The sequence below is a fragment of the Jatropha curcas genome, chromosome 6 (genome assembly GCF_041381405.1).
Source record: "Jatropha curcas cultivar XTBG-Jc1 chromosome 6, XTBG_Jcur_1.0, whole genome shotgun sequence".
NCBI classification, from domain to species: domain Eukaryota; kingdom Viridiplantae; phylum Streptophyta; class Magnoliopsida; order Malpighiales; family Euphorbiaceae; genus Jatropha; species Jatropha curcas.
Genome location: NC_143156.1, coordinates 26039275 through 26062248, shown reverse-complemented (window position 1 = coordinate 26062248; position 22974 = coordinate 26039275). Strand labels below are relative to the sequence as shown.

The 22974-nt window shown below is 33.4% G+C and overlaps 1 protein-coding gene across 7 annotated transcripts; it reads left to right on the top strand.

The window, feature by feature from the left end:
• The first annotated feature begins 437 nt into the window (after positions 1 to 437).
• PUM4 (pumilio 4) lies at positions 438 to 22529 on the top strand. 7 transcript variants are annotated; one of them, XR_016321312.1, is made up of 16 exons: positions 440 to 922; positions 1946 to 2028; positions 2848 to 7358; positions 8381 to 8463; positions 9283 to 9369; positions 11236 to 11929; positions 12826 to 13585; positions 13687 to 14242; positions 14324 to 14465; positions 14545 to 14652; positions 16437 to 16649; positions 16730 to 16840; positions 21031 to 21225; positions 21826 to 22000; positions 22083 to 22212; positions 22379 to 22529. XR_016321312.1 is itself a non-coding variant. In XM_089722871.1 (15 exons), the coding sequence occupies exons 5-15, from the start codon at positions 9362 to 9364 to the stop codon at positions 22118 to 22120; spliced, it is 2994 nt and encodes a 997-aa protein (XP_089578997.1). In that variant the 5' UTR covers positions 438 to 922; positions 1946 to 2028; positions 2848 to 7358; positions 8381 to 8463; positions 9283 to 9361; the 3' UTR covers positions 22121 to 22529. The 7 variants fall into 7 exon arrangements, 6 of the variants coding, with proteins under 6 accessions (XP_089578997.1, XP_089578996.1, XP_089579000.1 ...); XM_089722871.1 differs by having other exon boundaries at positions 438 to 922; positions 13693 to 14242; positions 22083 to 22529; XM_089722870.1 differs by having other exon boundaries at positions 22083 to 22529.
• The last annotated feature ends 445 nt before the right edge of the window (positions 22530 to 22974 follow it).

Below are 22974 nucleotides of genomic sequence, written 5' to 3'. Positions count from 1 at the left end.
TCAAAAAAAAACTAACAAAAGTTTTTTTCGAAAATAAATTTAGTCATTTCTTATTTTTACTGATTATTCATCAATAAAAAAGTTACAAAAATAAATTAAAAAAAATTCATCACTCAATACGAGAACATATGCGACATGACACATTTTGAAAAGTAGGAGATCCACATATTTAGGACACATTACACTAAATAAGTATAATATATTAATATTTTAAATAAATAAACAATCATTTATAATAAATCATAAACGTAAAATAAAAAATATCTAATTTCTTATTTCAATATAATTAGTTAAATTCTCAAAATTATTATCAATTATTGAAAAATACATTAATAGTGTGTATGCATTTTTTATGCAGGTCATATTAGGGGTGTCAAAATAGGTTACTGAAACAACCCGAATTTTTATTTTCAAAGATTTTCCATTTTAATTTAATAAACTGACAGCCTGGAAATGTATTTAATTATTTAAATGCAAATTAATAATTCGTACAGTGATAAACCGAATCAAAAACCAATTGAAAAATCAAAAATCAAACGAAAAACCAAGATTTGGGCTGAATCGAACCAGAATTGAATCGAACCAGCCCAAACCTTCTAGAAGCCCTGTTTCTTTTTATCTCCACGCTTATCCCATTCCCTCTCCCTCACCATTTCTACAACACCTCCAGCAGCACCATCACGCCACCACTTCCTCCTCTCTTTTTCCTTTTCTTTTTCTTTTCTTTTCTTTCTTCTTCCCTGTGACTGCGTCTGCGTCGCGTCCCAGCAGCTCCAGCAGAAACGCAAGCCACCAGCACGAGCTCAGCCACGTCGCGCCACCTCGCCGCTGCTCCACACTGCAGTAGCTCCGCCATCGCCGACGCCTCTCTCCGTTCAAGCCAAGCAGGGACAGAAGGTTGCTCCTCCTCTGATCTGTCCAGGTGAGCGTCGATCTCAGGTGGTCCAGTCGCTTCCAACACGCGTAGTTTCGATCCGGCACGCGTAAAGCTCAGATCTAGCGATCTACGACAAAAAAAAAAAAAAAAAAAAACTAATTAATTTTGCGGTATAAATTAATGTTAGTAAATTTTTAGTTAATTAAATTAATTTTAGTAATTTTTAACTAATTAATTTAATTTAATTAATTGTGGTTAATTAATTTTAGTAATCTGAGTTAATTGATTTAATTTAAGTAATCTCGATTAGTTAATTAATTTAAGTAAACTGTGAGTAGATAAATTAATTTAAATTAGTGTTGATCTATTGATTAATTAAATATTTGACTAATTAAATTTAATTCTAGTATTACATAAATTTATTAGGAAAATTTGATAATAATAAATTTGTGGAATTTAAATGTGGATTTAAGGTAGATTATTTGGTAGGTAATATTAATTTATAAATTATGGGGGTAAGGTAGTGTGGATATTGACGTTTGGATGGAGGAAGGGAAAAGTTAAATTGATTGATTGCCCGATGGATGGGTTGTTAGAACTTAATAAAATGATTGACTGAGTTAATTGGTGGATAGTTGAATTATAGGGGAAGTGCTGTCGAAATTTTGGTAGAAAATAAAATAAAATTTATTATGGAACATTAATTTACTAACGGCACTTATCTGAAAAATATAAACAAATAAATAAATAAACAAGAGTAACGAATTTATATATAGGTTAATAAATTAAATGCCGACTAAAATTATCATTATTATTATTATTCGTAATACTAATATTTTGATTAGTATGATCGTAAAATCTTATTTAACAAATAACTAAACCTTGCGATACATTAGAATAGATAAATAAATAAGGAAACCCAATATAATATATATATATATATAATTTAAATTACTAAGGGAATTACTAAGGGAATTAAATAACTGATTACCAAAATTAATGAACGAATATGAAATATAATCTTTCGAATGAAAATTCTTACTTAGAATTTTATTGTTTATGTTAAAGGTTTATAAAACTCCGAAATGCAAGGATAAAGGCTCGAAGCATGTGGCTAGAAAAGCAGTTCCCTTAGAGGACAATAAAGAACAGTGAGTAGTGTTAGATAACTAGTACCATCCGCCTGCATTCATGCATTCACGGCTAAATGTTATCATGCATTAATTTATTGAGTTGCCATATTATGATGCATTATTTGTTGATATTAAAAATTGTTTGATTACTTGTGCTATGAACATACTATGCCTTGTTTGTGTGGAATTGGGATGAAGTGGACCACCATGGGTTTGTGAGGACGGTCTATGTGATATGGATCTTAAATATGATATGATATGATATGATATTTGACCGTCGGCCGGGAAAATGGGAGATCGGCGCCCCCGTGTGCACCTGATGATATGGATTGTAAGGAAAACCACAGGATGGCTTCTTGTTGTTGCGCACCTGATAATCTAGATTTGATTGTAGCCCGCAGGGTGGCCTCCTGTTGTGAGCACTTGATGATCTAGATTGGATGGAGACCACCGGGTTGCCTCCTGTTGGTATGGAAAAGAAAAGAGAGAATGGAAAAACAATGAGAGGACTGGTCAGTGAGGATTAGACCAGTTGGCCGTATGGGGGATCGGCTCCCTGGTGCACATGTATGAGAGGGCGAGCCATGTGTGAGGACGGCTCGTTGGGGTTTCAGGTGGTGCCACTGACTAATTTCCACGTGATGTGATTATATGAAGGTGATAATAACTGTGATTGCTGTTGTATTGCCATTCGTGTGACAAATTGCATGATCATAAATTTAATTGATAAACAAATAAAAATATTTTAGCATCTGTATGATTGTGTGGGGTGAGAGGGTTATCTAACCCTACTCATTGAGTTTGGCGCTCACCCCTGCCTACCTTTTTTTTTTCCAGGTAATAGAAGAAAGAAAAATTCTATGGAGTTGAGACATAAGTATAGAAGAATGTAAACGATAAATAAATGATGATGTAAATGTACAGGTAGAGTTCCGCAATTGTATTCTAGTGGGTTGTAGATGAACTGTACTAGTGATACATAATTGAAATAAATTATTAGGCATGTATCCACAGTTATGAATAGTAAATGAGATTTGCATAATATAGGCTTACTACGGGCTTCGGGGGCCTTAAGCCCACCCAGGTCCTAGTGCCGGTCCGGTCCATGGAAATGGGTCGTGACAAAGTTGGTATCAGAGCATAAATTGGGCCTTAGGAATCAATTGCGGAACATAGGAAATTAATATAGAGCTCCTATGTTGGGATCGGCCGTAACCAACAAAGGAGATGTAGTCTGGATTGAATTCCATTTTAGTGCCGGTGGACGCATCGTGCACGAGGATGGAAGGAAATCTGTATGAATCTTAGGATGAGAACTAAAGGTACATAAATAATAGTAAATCATAAAAAGGTCCGGGTAACTGACGTTTATAAAATAAATATATTGAGTTTTGCTAAACCCCCCTCCATCTATTTTGAAGCAGAAGATCAGTTGGAAATTGGTGTAATGGCCTGATCACCCAGTACACCATGATTCGACAAGAGACACTGCTTCGAAAATTATTCGAACTTATTTGGTAAAGAATTCGAAGTTTTAAAGACAATATGAAAGTGATTTTATTTGAATATTGATTTGAGAAAAAGGTTTTATTATTTGCTTATTGGAAAAAAAAAAAAAAAAAAAAAAAAGCTGGTAAAACTTCCTTTGCACAACTAGTATGAAGGGTAAGATTTTGGTTGTTTCAATATAGGATTAAAAGGGGTGAGTAAATAATTGGACAATAGTTTGAATTTAAAATTGATTAATATGGATAAGATTGACTAATGGTTAATAGGAGAAATTACAAGCCATGAATTAAATATGAATCTATTATAATAAAATGAGCAATTAGATTGAATCGATAATATGCTTATGGAACTAGTGTGTATTTAAGGGAATCTAAGACACAATGACCTTAGGATGTAATTAAATTTTGTGTAGAATGATGGTTTTACGCCATAGATTCATGTATCCATAATTAGACTCTTCTAAGGATAAGACTTATACGAGGAGAATGGAGGATCAAAGAAAGATTAAAAAAAAAAAAAAAAAAAAATGTAAAGAATTTGGAGACAACTAGGGGATGTTAAATAGTAAAAAGCTGATGATGATAATATGGTCAGTTAACTACAAATGAAGATAAAATAATAATATAAATATAAATAATAAATCAAAAATAATCATAAAATAACAATAACTTTTGGAAAAAAAAAGTTAAAGTGTGGACCAATTTACTTAATAGACTAGTAATAACGAAAGTAACAGTACTGGTGGAGATTAGAATGTTCTTGCTTTAAGGAGATCATTTAGAGATGAAATATGTAACAGTAGACCGGAACTAGATGACTTGAGGATCGTCCTCGTGGAGATAGACAATTTGTTTTTGTTAAATACAAAAAGGTTTTAGAAAATACACCAAGTAATAATTTTCAAACTTTTCGAAAATATTTTATATTACCATTGATATTGGTTTTTGAAGGAAATAAAAGTGAAATGCAAATTTCTATTATAAGAATTTCAAAATTATATGAGTGACATGCCGATATTTTTAAAAGTGGAAAAGGAAAATTACTTTGAAAATTGTCTGTAATGTTCAGTTACCCATAGGATGGTCGACCTAGAGTGTAGTCGTCAACTCATTAGTCGAATTTTGAATAAACGATTAATCTGTCAGTGAAACAATGTATAGTGGAAGTATTAATAAATGAGGATTCTTAAATTACTCAAAAATCCTTAGTTAGTAGACACATTCGATGAAATTCACAAGAGATAGCTAGTATTGTAGACTATTAGTACAAGTAACTCTGTGAGGCAGAAATTTTCTCAAGAATAAGAAATGGAAATCAATAAAACTTAAAGGTAGATACGTTAAGAATTGAAATTTTTTTAGTGCTATGCCTTTTAGACTATAATGACTTGTGACAAATCAGAACTAGAGGGATGTGATATTTAAATTTAAACTTTTGGGTAGTTGCTAGATCATAGGAGAAATAGTCAACTCTAGGGGATATTTTGGAGTTAAAGCTACATTAATAAAATACAATTTAAGCATGTGGCAATTAATTTCTCCGAGCTCTTCGATAAATATTAAATTAATAAAATTTAAATCCTTAGAGAAAAGAGAACGAAAGAATCTAGTGAAGTGAATCGTAAGGTAATTGATAAAAATTTTGACATGTCAGTGAAAGGAGGAAAGACCTGAACTCAGTCGAGGTCTAGATAATAACACCAGGTGGCAGTGTGCTAACCCGAAAAACTATGGGTAAATTTAAGAATTTAAAAATATCTTGCGAAATTTAAATAAGAAAAGACTAATGGACGAAAGACGTGTGAGATAGATAAGATGATATTATACTTTAAAACTTTGATGGAACATGAAACAATTGGCTTATGTACTATAGATATTAAGGACTTGCTATTATTTTATAATTGAGGTTGAGGATATTCCTAGATCGTATTAAGTATAAATTTTACAGGTGATAGACATTACGATAGACTTGGAAAAAAGGAATAACCCAACGATATTATTCTCTGCATATTCATAGGCATTCATAGGATTAAGAATAAACATAAAACAAATGACATCCTTAATCTCTTATTTACGTAGACTTAGGTCTAAAAGATTGATTAAAGACAGAAGAAATAGGTAAATTGGATATAAACTATGGTTTGGAGAATTTTACATCTCGATTAAACTTGTATAAAAAAAAAAATAAAAAAAAATATAGGCTGGATTTCTTTATGGAATTGAGTATAATAAAATGGTGTGTGCAAAATTTTTAAAAAAAAAAAAAAAAAAAATTTATTCGACATGGCAACATGATATAATTAGTTAAGAAATGGTAAGGTATGATAATTTTGAAAGAGGAATAGAGAAGTTAATAACGAAATAGGGACTTGATAGTGAATTTAAACTCTCTCTATATAGTTGGTGTACTATTTGTTTTTAGGGGATTCTCATTAGTAGGATTTGAAAAGAGATTGTACATCTATTTTTCGTTGGAAAATGGTTAAGTTGATAAATAGATGATGAGCTTGGAATAGAGGTCATGATCTCCTATCAGTTGATAGCAAGCTTGTAGAAGTGCTATAAATTTGTTCTCTTTAATTGGAAATGATCAAATAGTACTTAATGGCAAAAATTGATAATAATCGAAAACCTCCTTGAATTGGCAGCAACCATTTTATCTAATTGTAAACTTCTTCCATGATTATTGGAGCAATGATATTAATATTTGGAACTGATGGAAAATGGATGAGTCAGCATGTAGGTTTTAAATTTTGAAATAAGGATTCTAATTGGGATAGTAGTAAATTTGAATATGTGGATTCTTGTATCAAAAGACTTAATACTTGGTTTGTGTATGAGTGTCTTATTGGGTAATGATCATTGCCTATAATAGCTAGGGAGAGATAAATGAGGCGATACATCAATGTAGGGCACATGATATATAACTAATGAGATTAATAACTCTTATTTGAGCAGAAGCTATAAGGGACTTAAATTCTTATGTGTAAAGGTGAATATTAGTGTCGAATCTGTGCTTGGAGTTATGAATATTTAACTTGAGTTATGTGCTTAGGGTTATGAATCTTTGACTTGAGTTGATGACTTGTAGATATAGTACAACTCAAACTTAAATTAACTATCGTGATAAGGTAGATATATAACTGCTCATAAGAACAAGTATTCTCCTGAATGTGAATGTCATAACTTTTAGCAGTTGCAGCATTATGTGAGAAGCACAACTACCATTGGCGTAAACAATTGTTGCATCCTAGTTTCTTGTTACTTTTAAAATTCGAGGACGAATTTTTATAAGGGGGGAAGACTGAAACAACCCGAATTTTTATTTTCAAAGATTTTCCATTTTAATTTAATAAACTGACAGCCTGGAAATGTATTTAATTATTTAAATGCAAATTAATAATTCGTACAGTGATAAACCGAATCAAAAACCAATTGAAAAATCAAAAATCAAACGAAAAACCAAGATTTGGGCTGAATCGAACCAGAATTGAATCGAACCAGCCCAAACCTTCTAGAAGCCCTGTTTCTTTTTATCTCCACGCTTATCCCATTCCCTCTCCCTCACCATTTCTACAACACCTCCAGCAGCACCATCACGCCACCACTTCCTCCTCTCTTTTTCCTTTTCTTTTTCTTTTCTTTTCTTTCTTCTTCCCTGTGACTGCGTCTGCGTCGCGTCCCAGCAGCTCCAGCAGAAACGCAAGCCACCAGCACGAGCTCAGCCACGTCGCGCCACCTCGCCGCTGCTCCACACTGCAGTAGCTCCGCCATCGCCGACGCCTCTCTCCGTTCAAGCCAAGCAGGGACAGAAGGTTGCTCCTCCTCTGATCTGTCCAGGTGAGCGTCGATCTCAGGTGGTCCAGTCGCTTCCAACACGCGTAGTTTCGATCCGGCACGCGTAAAGCTCAGATCTAGCGATCTACGACAAAAAAAAAAAAAAAAAAAACTAATTAATTTTGCGGTATAAATTAATGTTAGTAAATTTTTAGTTAATTAAATTAATTTTAGTAATTTTTAACTAATTAATTTAATTTAATTAATTGTGGTTAATTAATTTTAGTAATCTGAGTTAATTGATTTAATTTAAGTAATCTCGATTAGTTAATTAATTTAAGTAAACTGTGAGTAGATAAATTAATTTAAATTAGTGTTGATCTATTGATTAATTAAATATTTGACTAATTAAATTTAATTCTAGTATTACATAAATTTATTAGGAAAATTTGATAATAATAAATTTGTGGAATTTAAATGTGGATTTAAGGTAGATTATTTGGTAGGTAATATTAATTTATAAATTATGGGGGTAAGGTAGTGTGGATATTGACGTTTGGATGGAGGAAGGGAAAAGTTAAATTGATTGATTGCCCGATGGATGGGTTGTTAGAACTTAATAAAATGATTGACTGAGTTAATTGGTGGATAGTTGAATTATAGGGGAAGTGCTGTCGAAATTTTGGTAGAAAATAAAATAAAATTTATTATGGAACATTAATTTACTAACGGCACTTATCTGAAAAATATAAACAAATAAATAAATAAACAAGAGTAACGAATTTATATATAGGTTAATAAATTAAATGCCGACTAAAATTATCATTATTATTATTATTCGTAATACTAATATTTTGATTAGTATGATCGTAAAATCTTATTTAACAAATAACTAAACCTTGCGATACATTAGAATAGATAAATAAATAAGGAAACCCAATATAATATATATATATATATAATTTAAATTACTAAGGGAATTACTAAGGGAATTAAATAACTGATTACCAAAATTAATGAACGAATATGAAATATAATCTTTCGAATGAAAATTCTTACTTAAAATTTTATTGTTTATGTTAAAGGTTTATAAAACTCCGAAATGCAAGGACAAAGGCTCGAAGCATGTGGCTAGAAAAGCAGTTCCCTTAGAGGACAATAAAGAACAGTGAGTAGTGTTAGATAACTAGTACCATCCGCCTGCATTCATGCATTCACGGCTAAATGTTATCATGCATTAATTTATTGAGTTGCCATATTATGATGCATTATTTGTTGATATTAAAAATTGTTTGATTACTTGTGCTATGAACATACTATGCCTTGTTTGTGTGGAATTGGGATGAAGTGGACCACCATGGGTTTGTGAGGACGGTCTATGTGATATGGATCCTAAATATGATATGATATGATATGATATTTGACCGTCGGCCGGGAAAATGGGAGATCGGCGCCCCCGTGTGCACCTGATGATATGGATTGTAAGGAAAACCACAGGATGGCTTCTTGTTGTTGCGCACCTGATAATCTAGATTTGATTGTAGCCCGCAGGGTGGCCTCCTGTTGTGAGCACTTGATGATCTAGATTGGATGGAGACCACCGGGTTGCCTCCTGTTGGTATGGAAAAGAAAAGAGAGAATGGAAAAACAATGAGAGGACTGGTCAGTGAGGATTAGACCAGTTGGCCGTATGGGGGATCGGCTCCCTGGTGCACATGTATGAGAGGGCGAGCCATGTGTGAGGACGGCTCGTTGGGGTTTCAGGTGGTGCCACTGACTAATTTCCACGTGATGTGATTATATGAAGGTGATAATAACTGTGATTGCTGTTGTATTGCCATTCGTGTGACAAATTGCATGATCATAAATTTAATTGATAAACAAATAAAAATATTTTAGCATCTGTATGATTGTGTGGGGTGAGAGGGTTATCTAACCCTACTCATTGAGTTTGGCGCTCACCCCTGCCTACCTTTTTTTTTTCCAGGTAATAGAAGAAAGAAAAATTCTATGGAGTTGAGACATAAGTATAGAAGAATGTAAACGATAAATAAATGATGATGTAAATGTACAGGTAGAGTTCCGCAATTGTATTCTAGTGGGTTGTAGATGAACTGTACTAGTGATACATAATTGAAATAAATTATTAGGCATGTATCCACAGTTATGAATAGTAAATGAGATTTGCATAATATAGGCTTACTACGGGCTTCGGGGGCCTTAAGCCCACCCAGGTCCTAGTGCCGGTCCGGTCCATGGAAATGGGTCGTGACAGTTACGATACGTAAACACGATTCGCTTATCACGCGAAATAAAATGGGTTAGGGTTAGGGTTAGGGTTAAATGAGTTCGTGTCATAAACGAGTCACACATTTATGACACGAATATAAACGTGTTGAATCATGGGTTGACACGCGGTTTAAAAGAATGACCCGTTTATTTAAGAGTAAAAAAGCAATTTTAGTGTTACATATAAATACTCCAACTAAAACCTATTTAAATTTTATTGTTGTATTACTTTTTTTATTTTAATTATAAATCTTGAAGATATGCATTTTATGTGTGAAAATTTTAAATATGATTGATGTTAAATAGGTTAAGAGTTAAAAAAATTATAAGCAGGTTAAGTGGGTCGTATATAAGTCAACACATACATTTAATCTATTTATGATATTAAACGGTTACAGAAGTTGTATATGTGTCAACATAATTTACTTAATCATAATTTACTTAATCTGTTTATAATATTAAACATGTTAAACGTGTTATAATTATGTCAATAGTTTAAATTTTGTGTTATGTTTATATCAAAATTATAAAAAATTATTCGTACGGGTTCTAATATCTGTGTGTATATATATATATATATATATATATATAACAACAGAATTTCAAAAAAAGGTAAAAATTTGCAAAAACTTCCAAAATCATATAGTAGCCCCATGCGTATATGCCATAATACGCTCGTGCACTTAACGACCGTCCGCCGCCGCCATTTATCCATCCAACGGTACACACCTTTTCTGCTTTTTCTAAATATAAATATAAAACAAACACAAAATTATTAATTAAATAAAAAATAACAAAAAAGCAGTGGCCGTTTTGAAAAATCTTCGTCCTCCATGTTTGCTCTGTAAATTCTCTCTATATGCTCCTCGCAATCTGTTCTCTTTCAATGATTGATTTTATTATAATAAAAAGAAAATAAGAAACTGCGGAATTTAGAAGCTTTTCTTCTCCTTTGCTGATACGGCATCATTTGGTCAATCTTCCTGTGAGTGTCAAGGATTTGTGTTTTTTTTTTTTTCAATTTATTGTTAGTTTTAATATATTTATTTATTTATTTATTGATTGTTTTTTGGTTAAGAATTGATTTGTGCTTTTGGACGAGTTGATGTGGAGATTGGTGTAAAAGGTATTGAATCTTGACGCAATTTTTTGATTTGGTCTGGTTTAATTTGATGATTTATTATACCGCTGTTTGGCTCTAAAGAAAACGCTGTAAAAAAAACCCAAATCAGTTTCTTTTTGTTGGCGGCAGTTGTAAAGTCCCAGTTTTTCTTTTTCTATTTGTTCTATTTGTTATTTAATTTATTAATCTAAAATTACATTTGCTCTAATTTTTTTTAAATTATTTCTGTAAAGGGTTAGCTTTTATGCGTTTTTTATGTGTTCATAATGAATAAATTTACATGTCCTTGACTCGTTGTATATAATAATTGGGTGATTATCAATACTCAACTTTGTTGGGTAGTTTTCGTGCTTTAGTTTTTCAATTTTGTGGGAATTGGCATTGCATGAATGTGAGATTTTTTTTTGGTTATCTAATTTGACAAAATGCAATCAAACACGAATTGGTGTGTTTTTTTTTTTTTTTTTTTTTTTTTTTTGGTATTTATTGTATTTGTTGATTTTCTTGATTTGTACTTTTATGTTCCAGGGTAAATTGCAGTTTCAGGATGGTCACTGGGAGCAACATAGATATTCTATTGAGCCTAGATGATCATCTGCGAAGGCCCAATGGTAACTTAGAAGATAATTTCCAGAGTGAGCTAGAATTGATACTGCAAGCTAAGCATAATCAGCATTTAGTTGATCGAGATAGGGATTTCAATATATTTAGGAGTGGCAGTGCTCCACCAACTGTTGAGGGATCTTTAAGTGCTGTTGGCAGTCTTTTTAGGAATCCTAATTTTAGTGACATCAATAACATTAACAATAGTAGCAATAATGCAGCCCTGACTGATGACGAGATTCGCTCACATCCGGCATACCTTTCGTATTATTATTCTCATGATAATATCAATCCAAGACTGCCCCCACCATTGCTGTCAAAGGAGGATTGGCGTGTTGCCCAAAGATTTCAGGCTAGTGGGTCTTTGCTTGGTGGTATTGGGGACTTCAGGAAGAAGAAGTTGGTTGACGAGGGTGATGGTTCATCACTTTTCTCAATGCAGCCAGAACTTTCTTTACAGAAGTTGGAGAATGATTTGATGGAACTAAGGAATGCCAATAGAAATAATGTTTCTATGCACAACTCAGCTGAGTGGCTTGATAGTGGTTCAAGTGGTTTAACTGGAATGCATGGTGCTGGGCTTGGTGCGAGGAGGAAGAGTTTTGCTGACATTCTTCAGGTGACACATCTTGCCTTACAATTTGTTTCTTAACTGCTGACGTGCCATAGATTTTTTATCAACAATTAGAACATTGTTATTTCGTCATAGACAAATGTGATGTAAAGTTATAATTTTTTGAACTTCCACTTATAGTCTCTTATAAAAAAAAACCATTTCTTTTAAGTATATAATAATAGCAATAAAAATAATAAATTCTTTTACCCCATTTTGGTCTAAATAAACAGCCAAACCATAAAGAAAAGTTTAAGTGTATTTATTTATTTATTTTTCCTCTTTCCTTATTATTTCCTCTATCATCTTTTGTTTCTATTGGAGAGCCAAAACTTATTGTAAGAATTGTGATTGAACATCCTTCATGTAATTGTACATTCTATAGCGTTAGCAACAACATATTTTGGTTTGGACTATTTTTTGCGTAATCTCACAAAAGGAGTTATTTTGGCTATTTAAATCAGGTTTTAGCCTATCTAAAACTATAATCTTGTTGGTAGTCTATAATGATAACAAAATTAAGTGAGCTTATTTTTTTAGGCAAAACCAACGGAGCAGCAATATGAATATGTGAGTTTCAGATATTATAAGGAAGTGACCAATGGCCATACGTTGGAGATTCTTTGCCAAAGATCATTTGATGCAATTCAAATATCTGAATTCCAGTTTCAATCAATGAATGGTTTTATGACTTTTGTAAAACTTATTCACATTGGCTTTATCATTGTACTGGATAATATAATTCAGTTTTTTACACTTATGCTACAAAAGTATAATCTGATGTTATTGGACATGCTATGAAAGTATAATCTGACATAATTGGTCATCACACTAACAAAATATGGGCATCCTAGTCTAGCTTTTCTGTGATGGTAGACAGCTGATATTAGTGGGGTTTGCAGGAAGGACTTGATAGACCTTCTTCTTTATCAGGCCATCTATCTCGCCCAGCCAGTCATAATGCTTTTGTTGATCTTTTGGGCACAACTGCAAGATCTGATTCCAGTCAAGCTGGTTTATCTGGTGGATTTGAGTCCATGGAGAGCTTGCGGTCTGGATCAGCTTCCCCCAGTTTGGTAGGAGTTCAAAGCCATGGAAGTCATTCCTTTGCATCTGCTCTTGGTTCGTCACTGTCAAGAAGTACAACACCTGAATTGGCTGGGAGGTCTTCTAGTTTTTGCCTTCCTCCTGTGGGGAGTAGAGTTGGCCCTCTTGAGAAAAAGAATCTCATTGGCTCTACTCTCCAAAATGGTCGTTCTTCTGGTGTAACTGAGCTTGGTGAAATTGCGGCTGCATTGTCCGGTTTAAACCTATCAAATATTAGGCACACTGAGCAAGATAGGCATATAGATTTCAATAATCACCCAGATTTTCTTTTTAACACTTCCAACGGTCCTAACCGTCTGCAGCAACAATTCGTAGACAAATCAAATACAGAAAATCCGTCATTTCCTACCAACTATATTGATGTAGCAAGGAAAAATGGCGCAATGGCAAACCTTATTGCATCAGAGTTTAATTCTAATGGTGAAGTTAGTTTTCCCAAAAGAACTGCTTCTTTTGCAAATCTTCACTCGAAAGCGGATTTTGCTAGCCAAATACCTGGTTCTTACCCCATCAATCAGAACCTGGATTCAGTGCTTAAGAACCATCTAAATGCAGGTTAATTTATTTTCTTTTTCATTTCTTTTTGAAGCTTTGCTGAAACATAATCCTTTTGTGTGTCTGAGTGCCACTGGTGTGACATTTTCTTTTTGCTTCAGCTTCAGCTGTAGGTAGCAGTGGAATTGGACACAGTTTTAATAGAGCAGGATATCAAGCAGGGTCTGATCTTCATTCTCCAGTCATGGACTCACGTTATAATCAGTACTTACAGAGAACATCTGATTATGCAACACGTAATAGTACTCAGGTTAGAAATTTTGGTGCTTCACCTGAAAACCTGGATGAGATTCAGAAAGCATACCTTGAAGCATTGCTTGCTCAACGTAATCAACAATATGAGCCTGCACTAGTTAAGTCTGGCAGTTTGAATCAAGGGTACCATAGGAATTCGTCATATGGCATGCCATATCTTGGGAATTCAGTGGCTAACTCTGTACTTTCTTCTGTTGGATCTGGAGGTTTTCAGAATGAGCAAGTTGCACACTTCAATTCTATGATGAGAAATTCAATAGGAGGATCCACTGGGTCGTGGCAATCTGATGTTGGTAGTAACACGGAAAGAAGATTTGTTTCATCCTTATTAGATGAGTTCAAGAACAACAAGACCAGGTCTTTTGAGCTCTCAGACATTGTTGATCATGTTGTTGAATTCAGGTATAATTAAGTATTTGCTTTGATACTGTTTTACTGATGAAGCAATTGTATTATCCAGCATAACATTTATGCATAATGCAGTACGGATCAATATGGGAGTCGCTTTATTCAGCAGAAACTAGAAACAGCTATGGCTGAAGAAAAAAACAAGATATTCCCTGAAATCGTTCCTCATGCGCGCACCTTGATGACTGATGTGTTTGGAAATTACGTCATACAGAAAGTATTACTCTCTTTGGTTTGGGATAGTCTGTCATATTCTTTGTACTTCAAATTGTTTATTAACTTCTGTTCAAGTGCAGTTTTTTGAGCATGGTACAGAAAGCCAAAGAACAGAGTTAGCCAGCCAACTTACTGGTCATGTTTTACCTCTCAGTCTTCAAATGTATGGATGCAGAGTAATTCAAAAGGTGCTTTTCTGAGCCCCTTCTTGTCTTGATTAAATTATAAACTCTATGTTCACGCATAAACTTATGTACAATCTTTTTTTTTTTTTTTTTTTTTCTTGTGGCATAGATGTTTTGGGTAGGGTGAGCGTTTGGTTGTTTCAGACGAAATCAAACCAAGTAAATCTAATTTCTATATAAAAAAACTGAAGCGACAGTTTTTTTTATAACAAATTGAACATTCTGTTTTTCGGTTTTGTGGTTCTGATAAAAAACTGTTTCACAGATTAACTCAAATCTTTTCTTTTTTCTTTTTTCTTCTTTGAGAATGATTACCCATTTCTGTTATAACAATTCAATTTTCAAGCATAATTTCTTTCAAAGCATGATGAATTTCTTTAAAAATGTAAAAGGGATCCTAACAATTAAATTGACGTCCCTTAAGAACTTAAATTTCTTTGTAATCAATTAGAATCTTATCAACCAGGCCTTTCCAAAACTCAAACGGCTTTATTCTTCAACGAAAATTTTGAAACAAAAATTGAGGAAAAGTTTGAGAAACTTCAATCAAACTCTTCATCCTGTGTTATGTTGTGAATGCACAATAACAACACCACAACTTGCCTATTGACTCTTACAAACGGGCAGATTTATAGCACCATTCTCACCATTAGTGGTGGACTTCAGTGCCCCACTCTGTATCTCTTAACCATTTCAATGAAATTTTCAATTAAATATTATATTATTATTATCTCGATTGATTAAGTTATCTCGTCTGCAAACATTGCTCACAGAATCTAAAACCAGAGCCAATAATTAACAGAAAAAAGATTGTAAAACACCTCAATAATTGTAATGTAATCAAATAATTATTATCTAGCCTCCATTTTAGGAAAAAGTGAGACATACGTGACTAGATAGAAGGCTACATGCAGTGCTGGTGTGCTGTGTGTGTATATATAACCAAAAAGGAATGACGTGGTTTTGGTTTTTGGTTTGGTTCTTTTTTTTTTTTTTTTTGAATTTTTTAAACAAAAGAGTAAACCGAAAGAAATAACTGAATATTTCAAATTCACAAACTGAACCGAACCAAAATAACCAAATAAATTGAACTCAATTGCCAAACTAAGGCGGTTTCGTTCAAACTGAATACTGCTTGCCCTAATTTTGGGGACTGCTTGACATGTTTTTTCCTTGATCTTTTCTTTATCTTTCTGTGTAAATATGTTAGTACATCTGACTCGTATTTTGTATACAATTGAATTTCCCTATGATAATCTGTGATGTTTCCAAGAGCGCTAATTTTTATAAAATTTTAGTCGCGATTATTCTTGGCATTTTTTTCATGACCTTGTTTTAATGCTTGAGTTTAGTTACTCTTTCTCAACATTAGTAAATGATATGATGTTAGCCTAATGTGTAGTTATTTCATGCATTTTGAATTGCTTGAAATGAAGTTTTCATCATGAGAAGCTTCTATGAACTATTTACAGATGACTGTTGTACCTCCCTATTAAGTAGGTCATAATAACTTGGTGTAAGGACAGGATTCAGTAATACGATGGAGGAGATGTATCATTTGCTGCGAACTCTTTTATCCTTATTTGCTCCTGATATGCCATCTACTTTTCACAGCATGAAAAATAAAATATAGAATTGCTTGATATATTTATCACTAGTGAAAAATAAAAAATAAAAGTAGACCTGTATGACAATGCTATGAGATGTACATTATCTTATCAGATGGTCTTTTTTACATTTATTTATTTTTCTGTGGGAAGCACTTAATGCTGTAGATGTGACCACAGGCCTTGGAGGTGGTTGATGTGGATCAGCAAACTCAGATGGTTGCAGAGCTCGATGGTTCGGTCATGAAATGTGTTCGTGATCAGAATGGTAATCATGTTATTCAGAAGTGCATAGAGTGTGTACCTGAAGATCAAATTCATTTTATTATCTCAGCTTTCTATGGGCAAGTTGTGGCACTTTCCACCCATCCCTATGGCTGTCGTGTTATTCAGGTTAGAAATAGTTTCTATATATTTCACTTTCTGGATTTATGGTATCTTGATTTGTCAATTATTTCTTTTTATGCCTACAGAGGGTCCTGGAACACTGTGAGAACCTGAATACGCAAAAAATTATTATGGATGAAATTATGCAATCTGTTTGCATTCTGGCACAGGATCAGTATGGGAATTATGTTATTCAGGTACTGAAAATTCCTTGTAGACCTGGTCCAGTGCATTTATTTAACTGGTCAACAAGATCCATGTGTCTATAGCAGTTGGTGTGACTGGTTGATGCTTTCCTACTTGCTAATGACCAAATACCACAATAAAGTTAACTAAAAGGAACTAATCATTTCTACTTGATAATTAAACTTTAAATATGGGATGGGGGGAGGGTGGGAATCTAAGCAATATGTTTTCCATATTCAAGCTTGCTGCATGAACCAATGTTATTGATGATTAGACTCAATTATTGCAGTTGATTTTATCTAAACTTTTCTGTACGTTTTTAGCTGATTATCCAAGATTTAACTGGTGTCAGTCAAAATGCTCAAATTTTACAAATTAGAAATTAATACTTCAATCTGTATACAAGCATTTATGCTGCTTTAATATGGACTAATTATACGGTGCTGTTATATTAATTTTGAGACATAATAACATCGTAGTTTTTTTTTGCCGGTGAACCAAAGCAGATGAATTTATATGCTATAACATTTGAATAAGTGCAGCCTGTTATCCGAAAATACTTTTTGATGCCCTATATGTATTCTGCATGCCCTTGTAGAAAAACTTATGAGGGGAGAAGACTATTGTATTTCTCTTGAATTAAAAACTTATATTCAGCCTATATATACACAAGCCTATTCTAAATAGGAAATCATAAGAAGGGGTATAAACAAATCCTCCTAAATTATTTCTCTTAGATACACAATATTACGCAAGTGGACACTCCCCCTCAAGTTGGTGTATAGATGTTGCACATGCCCAACTTGAAAACTAAGTTATGAAAATTTTTGCTATTAAGCTCTTTATTGAACACATCAACAAGTTGATTATCCGAGGTCACATGAGTGAGCCTTAAAACACCTTGAATAATTTTTTCCTTAATGAAATGTGATCAATCTCTATATGCTTCTTCTGATCATGTTGAATTGGATTATGTGCAATACTAATAGCCGCCTTGTTATCACAAATCAAAGATAAATTTGCTCCTTTAGAGAATTGCAACTTTTCCATTATCTTCTGCTTGGACTATAGTTCTATATTCAGCTTTCACACTTAAACGTGCTACCACATTTTATTTTTTACTTCTCCAAGTAACTAGGTTTCCTTCAATAGAGGTGTAATAATCTGAAGTTGATATCATTAGGAGATCCAACCCAATCAATATTAGTAAAGACTTCAATTTAAAAGTGACCATGCCTAGAGAAAGTAAATCTTTCTAGTTGCAGACTTCAGATGTCTTAAAATGCGAAAAATAGCTTTTAGATGAAAGCTATGAGGATCATGCATAGATTGGCTAACTAGACTCAAAGCATAAGCTATTATAAGCTATTATTCAGCCTAGTGTGAGAGATAAATCAATTTTCCTACTAATCTTTGATATTGATTGAGGTTAACCAAGTCTCCCACTTCTGCTTGTAACTTATTAACTTCTATAGGAGAGTCTATTGGTCGATCTAACATACCAGTTTCTTTCAAAAGATCCATGATATATTTCCTTTGAGAGATGAAAATCCCTTTATCTGAACTAGCAACTTTTGTACCAAGAAAGTATTGCAAAACCCCTAAATCCTTATCTCAAACTCTTGAGCCAGTAGTGTTTTTGGGCGAGCAATCTCTTCAACATCTCCAGTTATAACCATATCATCAACATAGATAATTAGAAGTGATCTTACCGTTACATTTCTAATAAACAAGGTATGATCAACATTACTTTGGGAATATCTAAAAGAAATCATGGCCTTGCTAAATCTGTCAAACCAAGCTCTAGGTGACTGCTTCAACCCATATAATTTCTTCTTTAATTTGCAAACACTTCCTTTAGTCTTCTCATTGTCAAATCTAGATATATACTTCTTCTTTTGAGTCTCCATGTGAAATAGCATTTTTTTTTTTTTTTTACATCAAACTGATGATGGCTTCAATCAAGATTGATTGGCAATCTATTGGTGTTCATCTTTGCAACTGGGGCAAAAGTATCTTGATAGTTTACTTCATAGGTCTGAGTGAATCCTTTTGCTACCACCATTGCTTTTTACTTTTCAGTTGAGCCATCTGCTTTGTGCTTTACAGTAAACACCCATTTGCATTTCATTGGTTTCTTTCTTAATGAAGGAGTAACAAGCTAACAAGTTTCATCTTTCATCACACTTTCATTTTCTCTACCATTTTTTCTTTTCATTTTGGATCTTGATATGTTTCATATCAATTTTGTGAAATAGAAACAGAAAATTAGACAATACAAAGGCTCCATAGGAAGGGGATAAGGGGTCATAAGAAACAAATAGAGTTGGTACATGTTCTAACTCCTTTTTTGAGAGCAATGAAATATCAACATCATCAACTATAGGATTCGAGTTAGAACAACTAGAATAAAAATTAGAAGAACCAAGAGTTATAAGAGACTCACCATATGAATTTTCAGGAATTGATTACAGAGGTGACATTTGACTTGGTATGTCATGCTTGATGGCACTATTAATCTTCTCTATTTTATTACACCTTTTAAATATGGCCTATCCAATCCACTTTTTCTAGGTTCATACTCATTACTAGTGGTAGGATTCAAACATTGACTAGGAACACATACTGATACAGGAGTTACCTCTTCCTCTCTATTCTCCCCCCTGAAGAGGATCTTGAGGTGAGGAAAAATAAGGCTCAAATTTTAATTTGCAGAATAATCAACAAACACATTTAAGGGCCCTAGGATCTAATTTGCCTTCATGTCTATGATACACAAATCACACAACCAAATAACTTTTGGTGGAACAATATATGTATCATTACTTTGTAGGGCCTCTAGAGGATTTCTGAAAATCAGTGTCTTGAGAGGCTTTCTATTAATGAGCTAAGTTGCTTAAATTAGCGCATCTCCCCAAAACTTCGGGTACATTCATGGTAAACAAAAAAGATATTTAGCACCTCCAATAAATGTCTATTTTTTCTTTTAGATTTACCATTTTGAGCATTATTGTTCACTCAACTAGTTTGATGTGTTTTTTTATTTGAATCTAGACATGCCCAAAATACACTATATTTTTTGTACCATTGTCGGTTCTAAATTCTTAACCTTTGCATCAAATTTTATACTAATTATTTTATGAAATAATTTGAGCAAAAAAACACTTCATTCTTTGCTTTCATCAAATATACCCAAGTTAATCTAATACAACAATCAGTAAATGTGACAAACCATTTATAGCCCAAAATTGAAACATTAGAAGTAGGTCCTCGTACATCTAGCAGTAGGGCTCCCTGCAGACTGCAACCCTTAGGGAAAAAAGAATGCATGAATGAGAATCGACAATGAAACCATAGAAGCTTATGTAATTTGAAAGGCTTGCTCTTTTCTCCAATTTGATCATAAGGCACCTCTGACCCAACTAGAATGAATAGTCATAAAAGGAACTGAGCTCTTAGTATTATGAGAACAATAAGAGTTTGTAGTGTGTTTTAGCAAATTTGCAACCATCACAAAATAAGGAATCAAACTTGCAATGTTCAAGCAAACTAGGGTATGATTTCCTTAGCACAAAAAGGAAGATATGTACTAATCATTTATGCCATTGAATTATTTCCTGTTGAGCATAATTATTGTTTCCTAATAGGGCTTGAGGTATACCAAGAGCTAGAGTACTACAATCTTGTTCAAAAAATATAAGCCATTATGCAATTTACCAAAGCCAATTGTTTTCTTTGTGCTTAAACTATTTTCATTTTTCCCTTGGGACAATTGATGTGGTTACCCTCCTAAATGATGCCATTTATCTTAATCCTGTTTAATAGTCAATTGGATTTGTGTGCAAGTTAACAATGTATGTTCCTGTGCTTAATATTATATGATATAACTGGAAGCATCAAGTCTTTGTGGACTAGTAAAATTAACTAATATTGTTGACATTACCATCATAAATGAATATATTTCTTTCCCTAAGATTTTCCCAAGTTTCCATTTGACATTTTTGTGTATGAGTATTTCACTCCATTGTCTTGATATGTTTTATGTTTAAACGTCCTCATTGCGCATCTGATTACTTCCTGACTTTTGGGATTTTCTTTTTTTTTTTTTTTGCTTTGCACAGTTATGTGCTCATTCTTCATTATTCATATACTTATTCTATTGCAATATTACTGTCCTAATGTTTACGCTTCTTCTCAATAGCATGTCCTCGAACATGGCAAACCGCATGAACGATCTGCTATTATTAGCAAGCTTGCTGGACAAATCGTAAAGATGAGTCAACAGAAATTTGCCTCTAATGTAGTGGAAAAGTGCCTAACTTTTGGTGGTCCTGAGGAGCGTCAACTTTTGGTGAAAGAGATGCTTGGTACTACTGATGAAAATGAGCCCTTGCAGGTCTATGCCATCCTTGCCTTGATGCAAATAACTTATTTTATTTTATTTTTTGTGAAATAAGAGAAATGGTGGATGAAAGATGAGATGGAACAATGGTAATTTTATCTGCAATTTGTAGTTGATCTATGTTATGCACGTATGTCTGCCTTCTTCCAACCAACAAAATATGGGAAGAGAGAGAGAGAGAGAGAGAGAGAGAGAGAGAGATGGCCAGTGCTGATTCACTTCTTGTTTTGCTTTGCATTTGATCCCTGTAATTTTCTATTTGTAGCAAGTGTCCGGTAGTGTTTTAGCATAAATTGTTGCTATGCAGCAGTAAGTCAGCATAAACTTCTATTGCGTGCCTCATGTACCATGTTGGCTAGTAATGTTGATCAATAAAATGGAGGGAATCATACAAATAGCAATACCTATTGCTCTTTAAATGTTCAAGATTAACAGAGCTCAAATTCTTTGAGCTTCGGTTCATTATGTTGTGGTAAACATTTTTCATTTAAAATTTTCAATAGAAGTACAGCAACCCTGTTGGTTTGGAGGGTAACAATCTTGAATTTTATGAAATTTATTGACGTGTGTTGGATGTAAAATGCCGAACTGCAGGCCATGATGAAAGATCCATTTGGAAACTACGTTGTGCAAAAGGTTCTCGAGACCTGTGACGATAAGAGTCTCGAGATAATTGTCTCTCGTATCAAGGTTCATTTAAATGCCCTGAAAAGATACACTTATGGCAAACATATAGTTTCTCGTGTCGAGAAGCTCATCGCCACTGGAGGTGAGGAAATCTTATATTGTGTTTCCTTACTAGTTTTACTTGTTAACCACTCCCTTATAAATCTTGTTCCTGACATTTGCAGAAAGGCGCATTGGAATGTCATCCACACACTCTTCTTAAGGTAACTTCAAACGTTAAAAGGCGCTTTTTCATTGCCACAGCTTGAAGACAGCAAAAAAGGGGACATGATTATTGTACAGCTAACATAAAAGGCAATTTTCACAATCATCTCATCTTTATTTTCTATGTGGATCATAATTGTAAATAAAAACAACTCTCAGGCCTAAGGAATAAGATTTTCTCTTAATATTCTTAATTAATTGTATATTTCAGCTCTCCTTTGAAAGTTACTGATAAGACTTCACTGGATATTATTAGGTAGAAGAATATCAGAGGCAATTAACAGTTAGTCTTTTAATAGCAGATCCATAGTCTGTAAAGACTATCAAGTGTAAATGTAATTGGTGGTAATGGGATACATGGAATCTGAGTCTCATACATGGGCAAAGTCACAGATACATTTGCAGAAGGGCGATATGTGACCTTTGTACATTTATGCATATAATGAAATTTTATGGAGAAATGCATATATATATATATATATATATATATATATATGTGTGTGTGTGTGTGTATATTTGGATATATATGCATATTTAGCGTTCTCCTTTTTAAATGAATGGCTTACTTGATGATTATTGATGCTATATTTTTGAAGAAAAAGGGAAATTGTTTGAATCTTATAACACGGCATGAGACCAATTCTTGCACTTCAAGGATGAGATTTTGACAATTATCTGCTCACCTGCTGAAAATCCCTATTTGTTTCTTTCAATAACTTCTCTCTCTCCCTCTGTCCTGTTTGTCTTACCTGTTTTTGCATTTTGATTTCTCACTATTGTATTCATATTTATGATAAAAACAAAGTAGATGCATTAATATAACAATGGCAAAAATGCGAAAGAAAAAAAGGT

Excerpts from the sequence above, each read along its gene's own strand:
- PUM4 (XM_089722870.1), top strand. Across the intron at positions 16,650-16,729 it reads ATGGCTGTCGTGTTATTCAG|AGGGTCCTGGAACACTGTGA; the intron begins GTTAGAAATAGT and ends TTATGCCTACAG. Across the intron at positions 16,841-21,030 it reads ATGGGAATTATGTTATTCAG|CATGTCCTCGAACATGGCAA; the intron begins GTACTGAAAATT and ends TCTTCTCAATAG.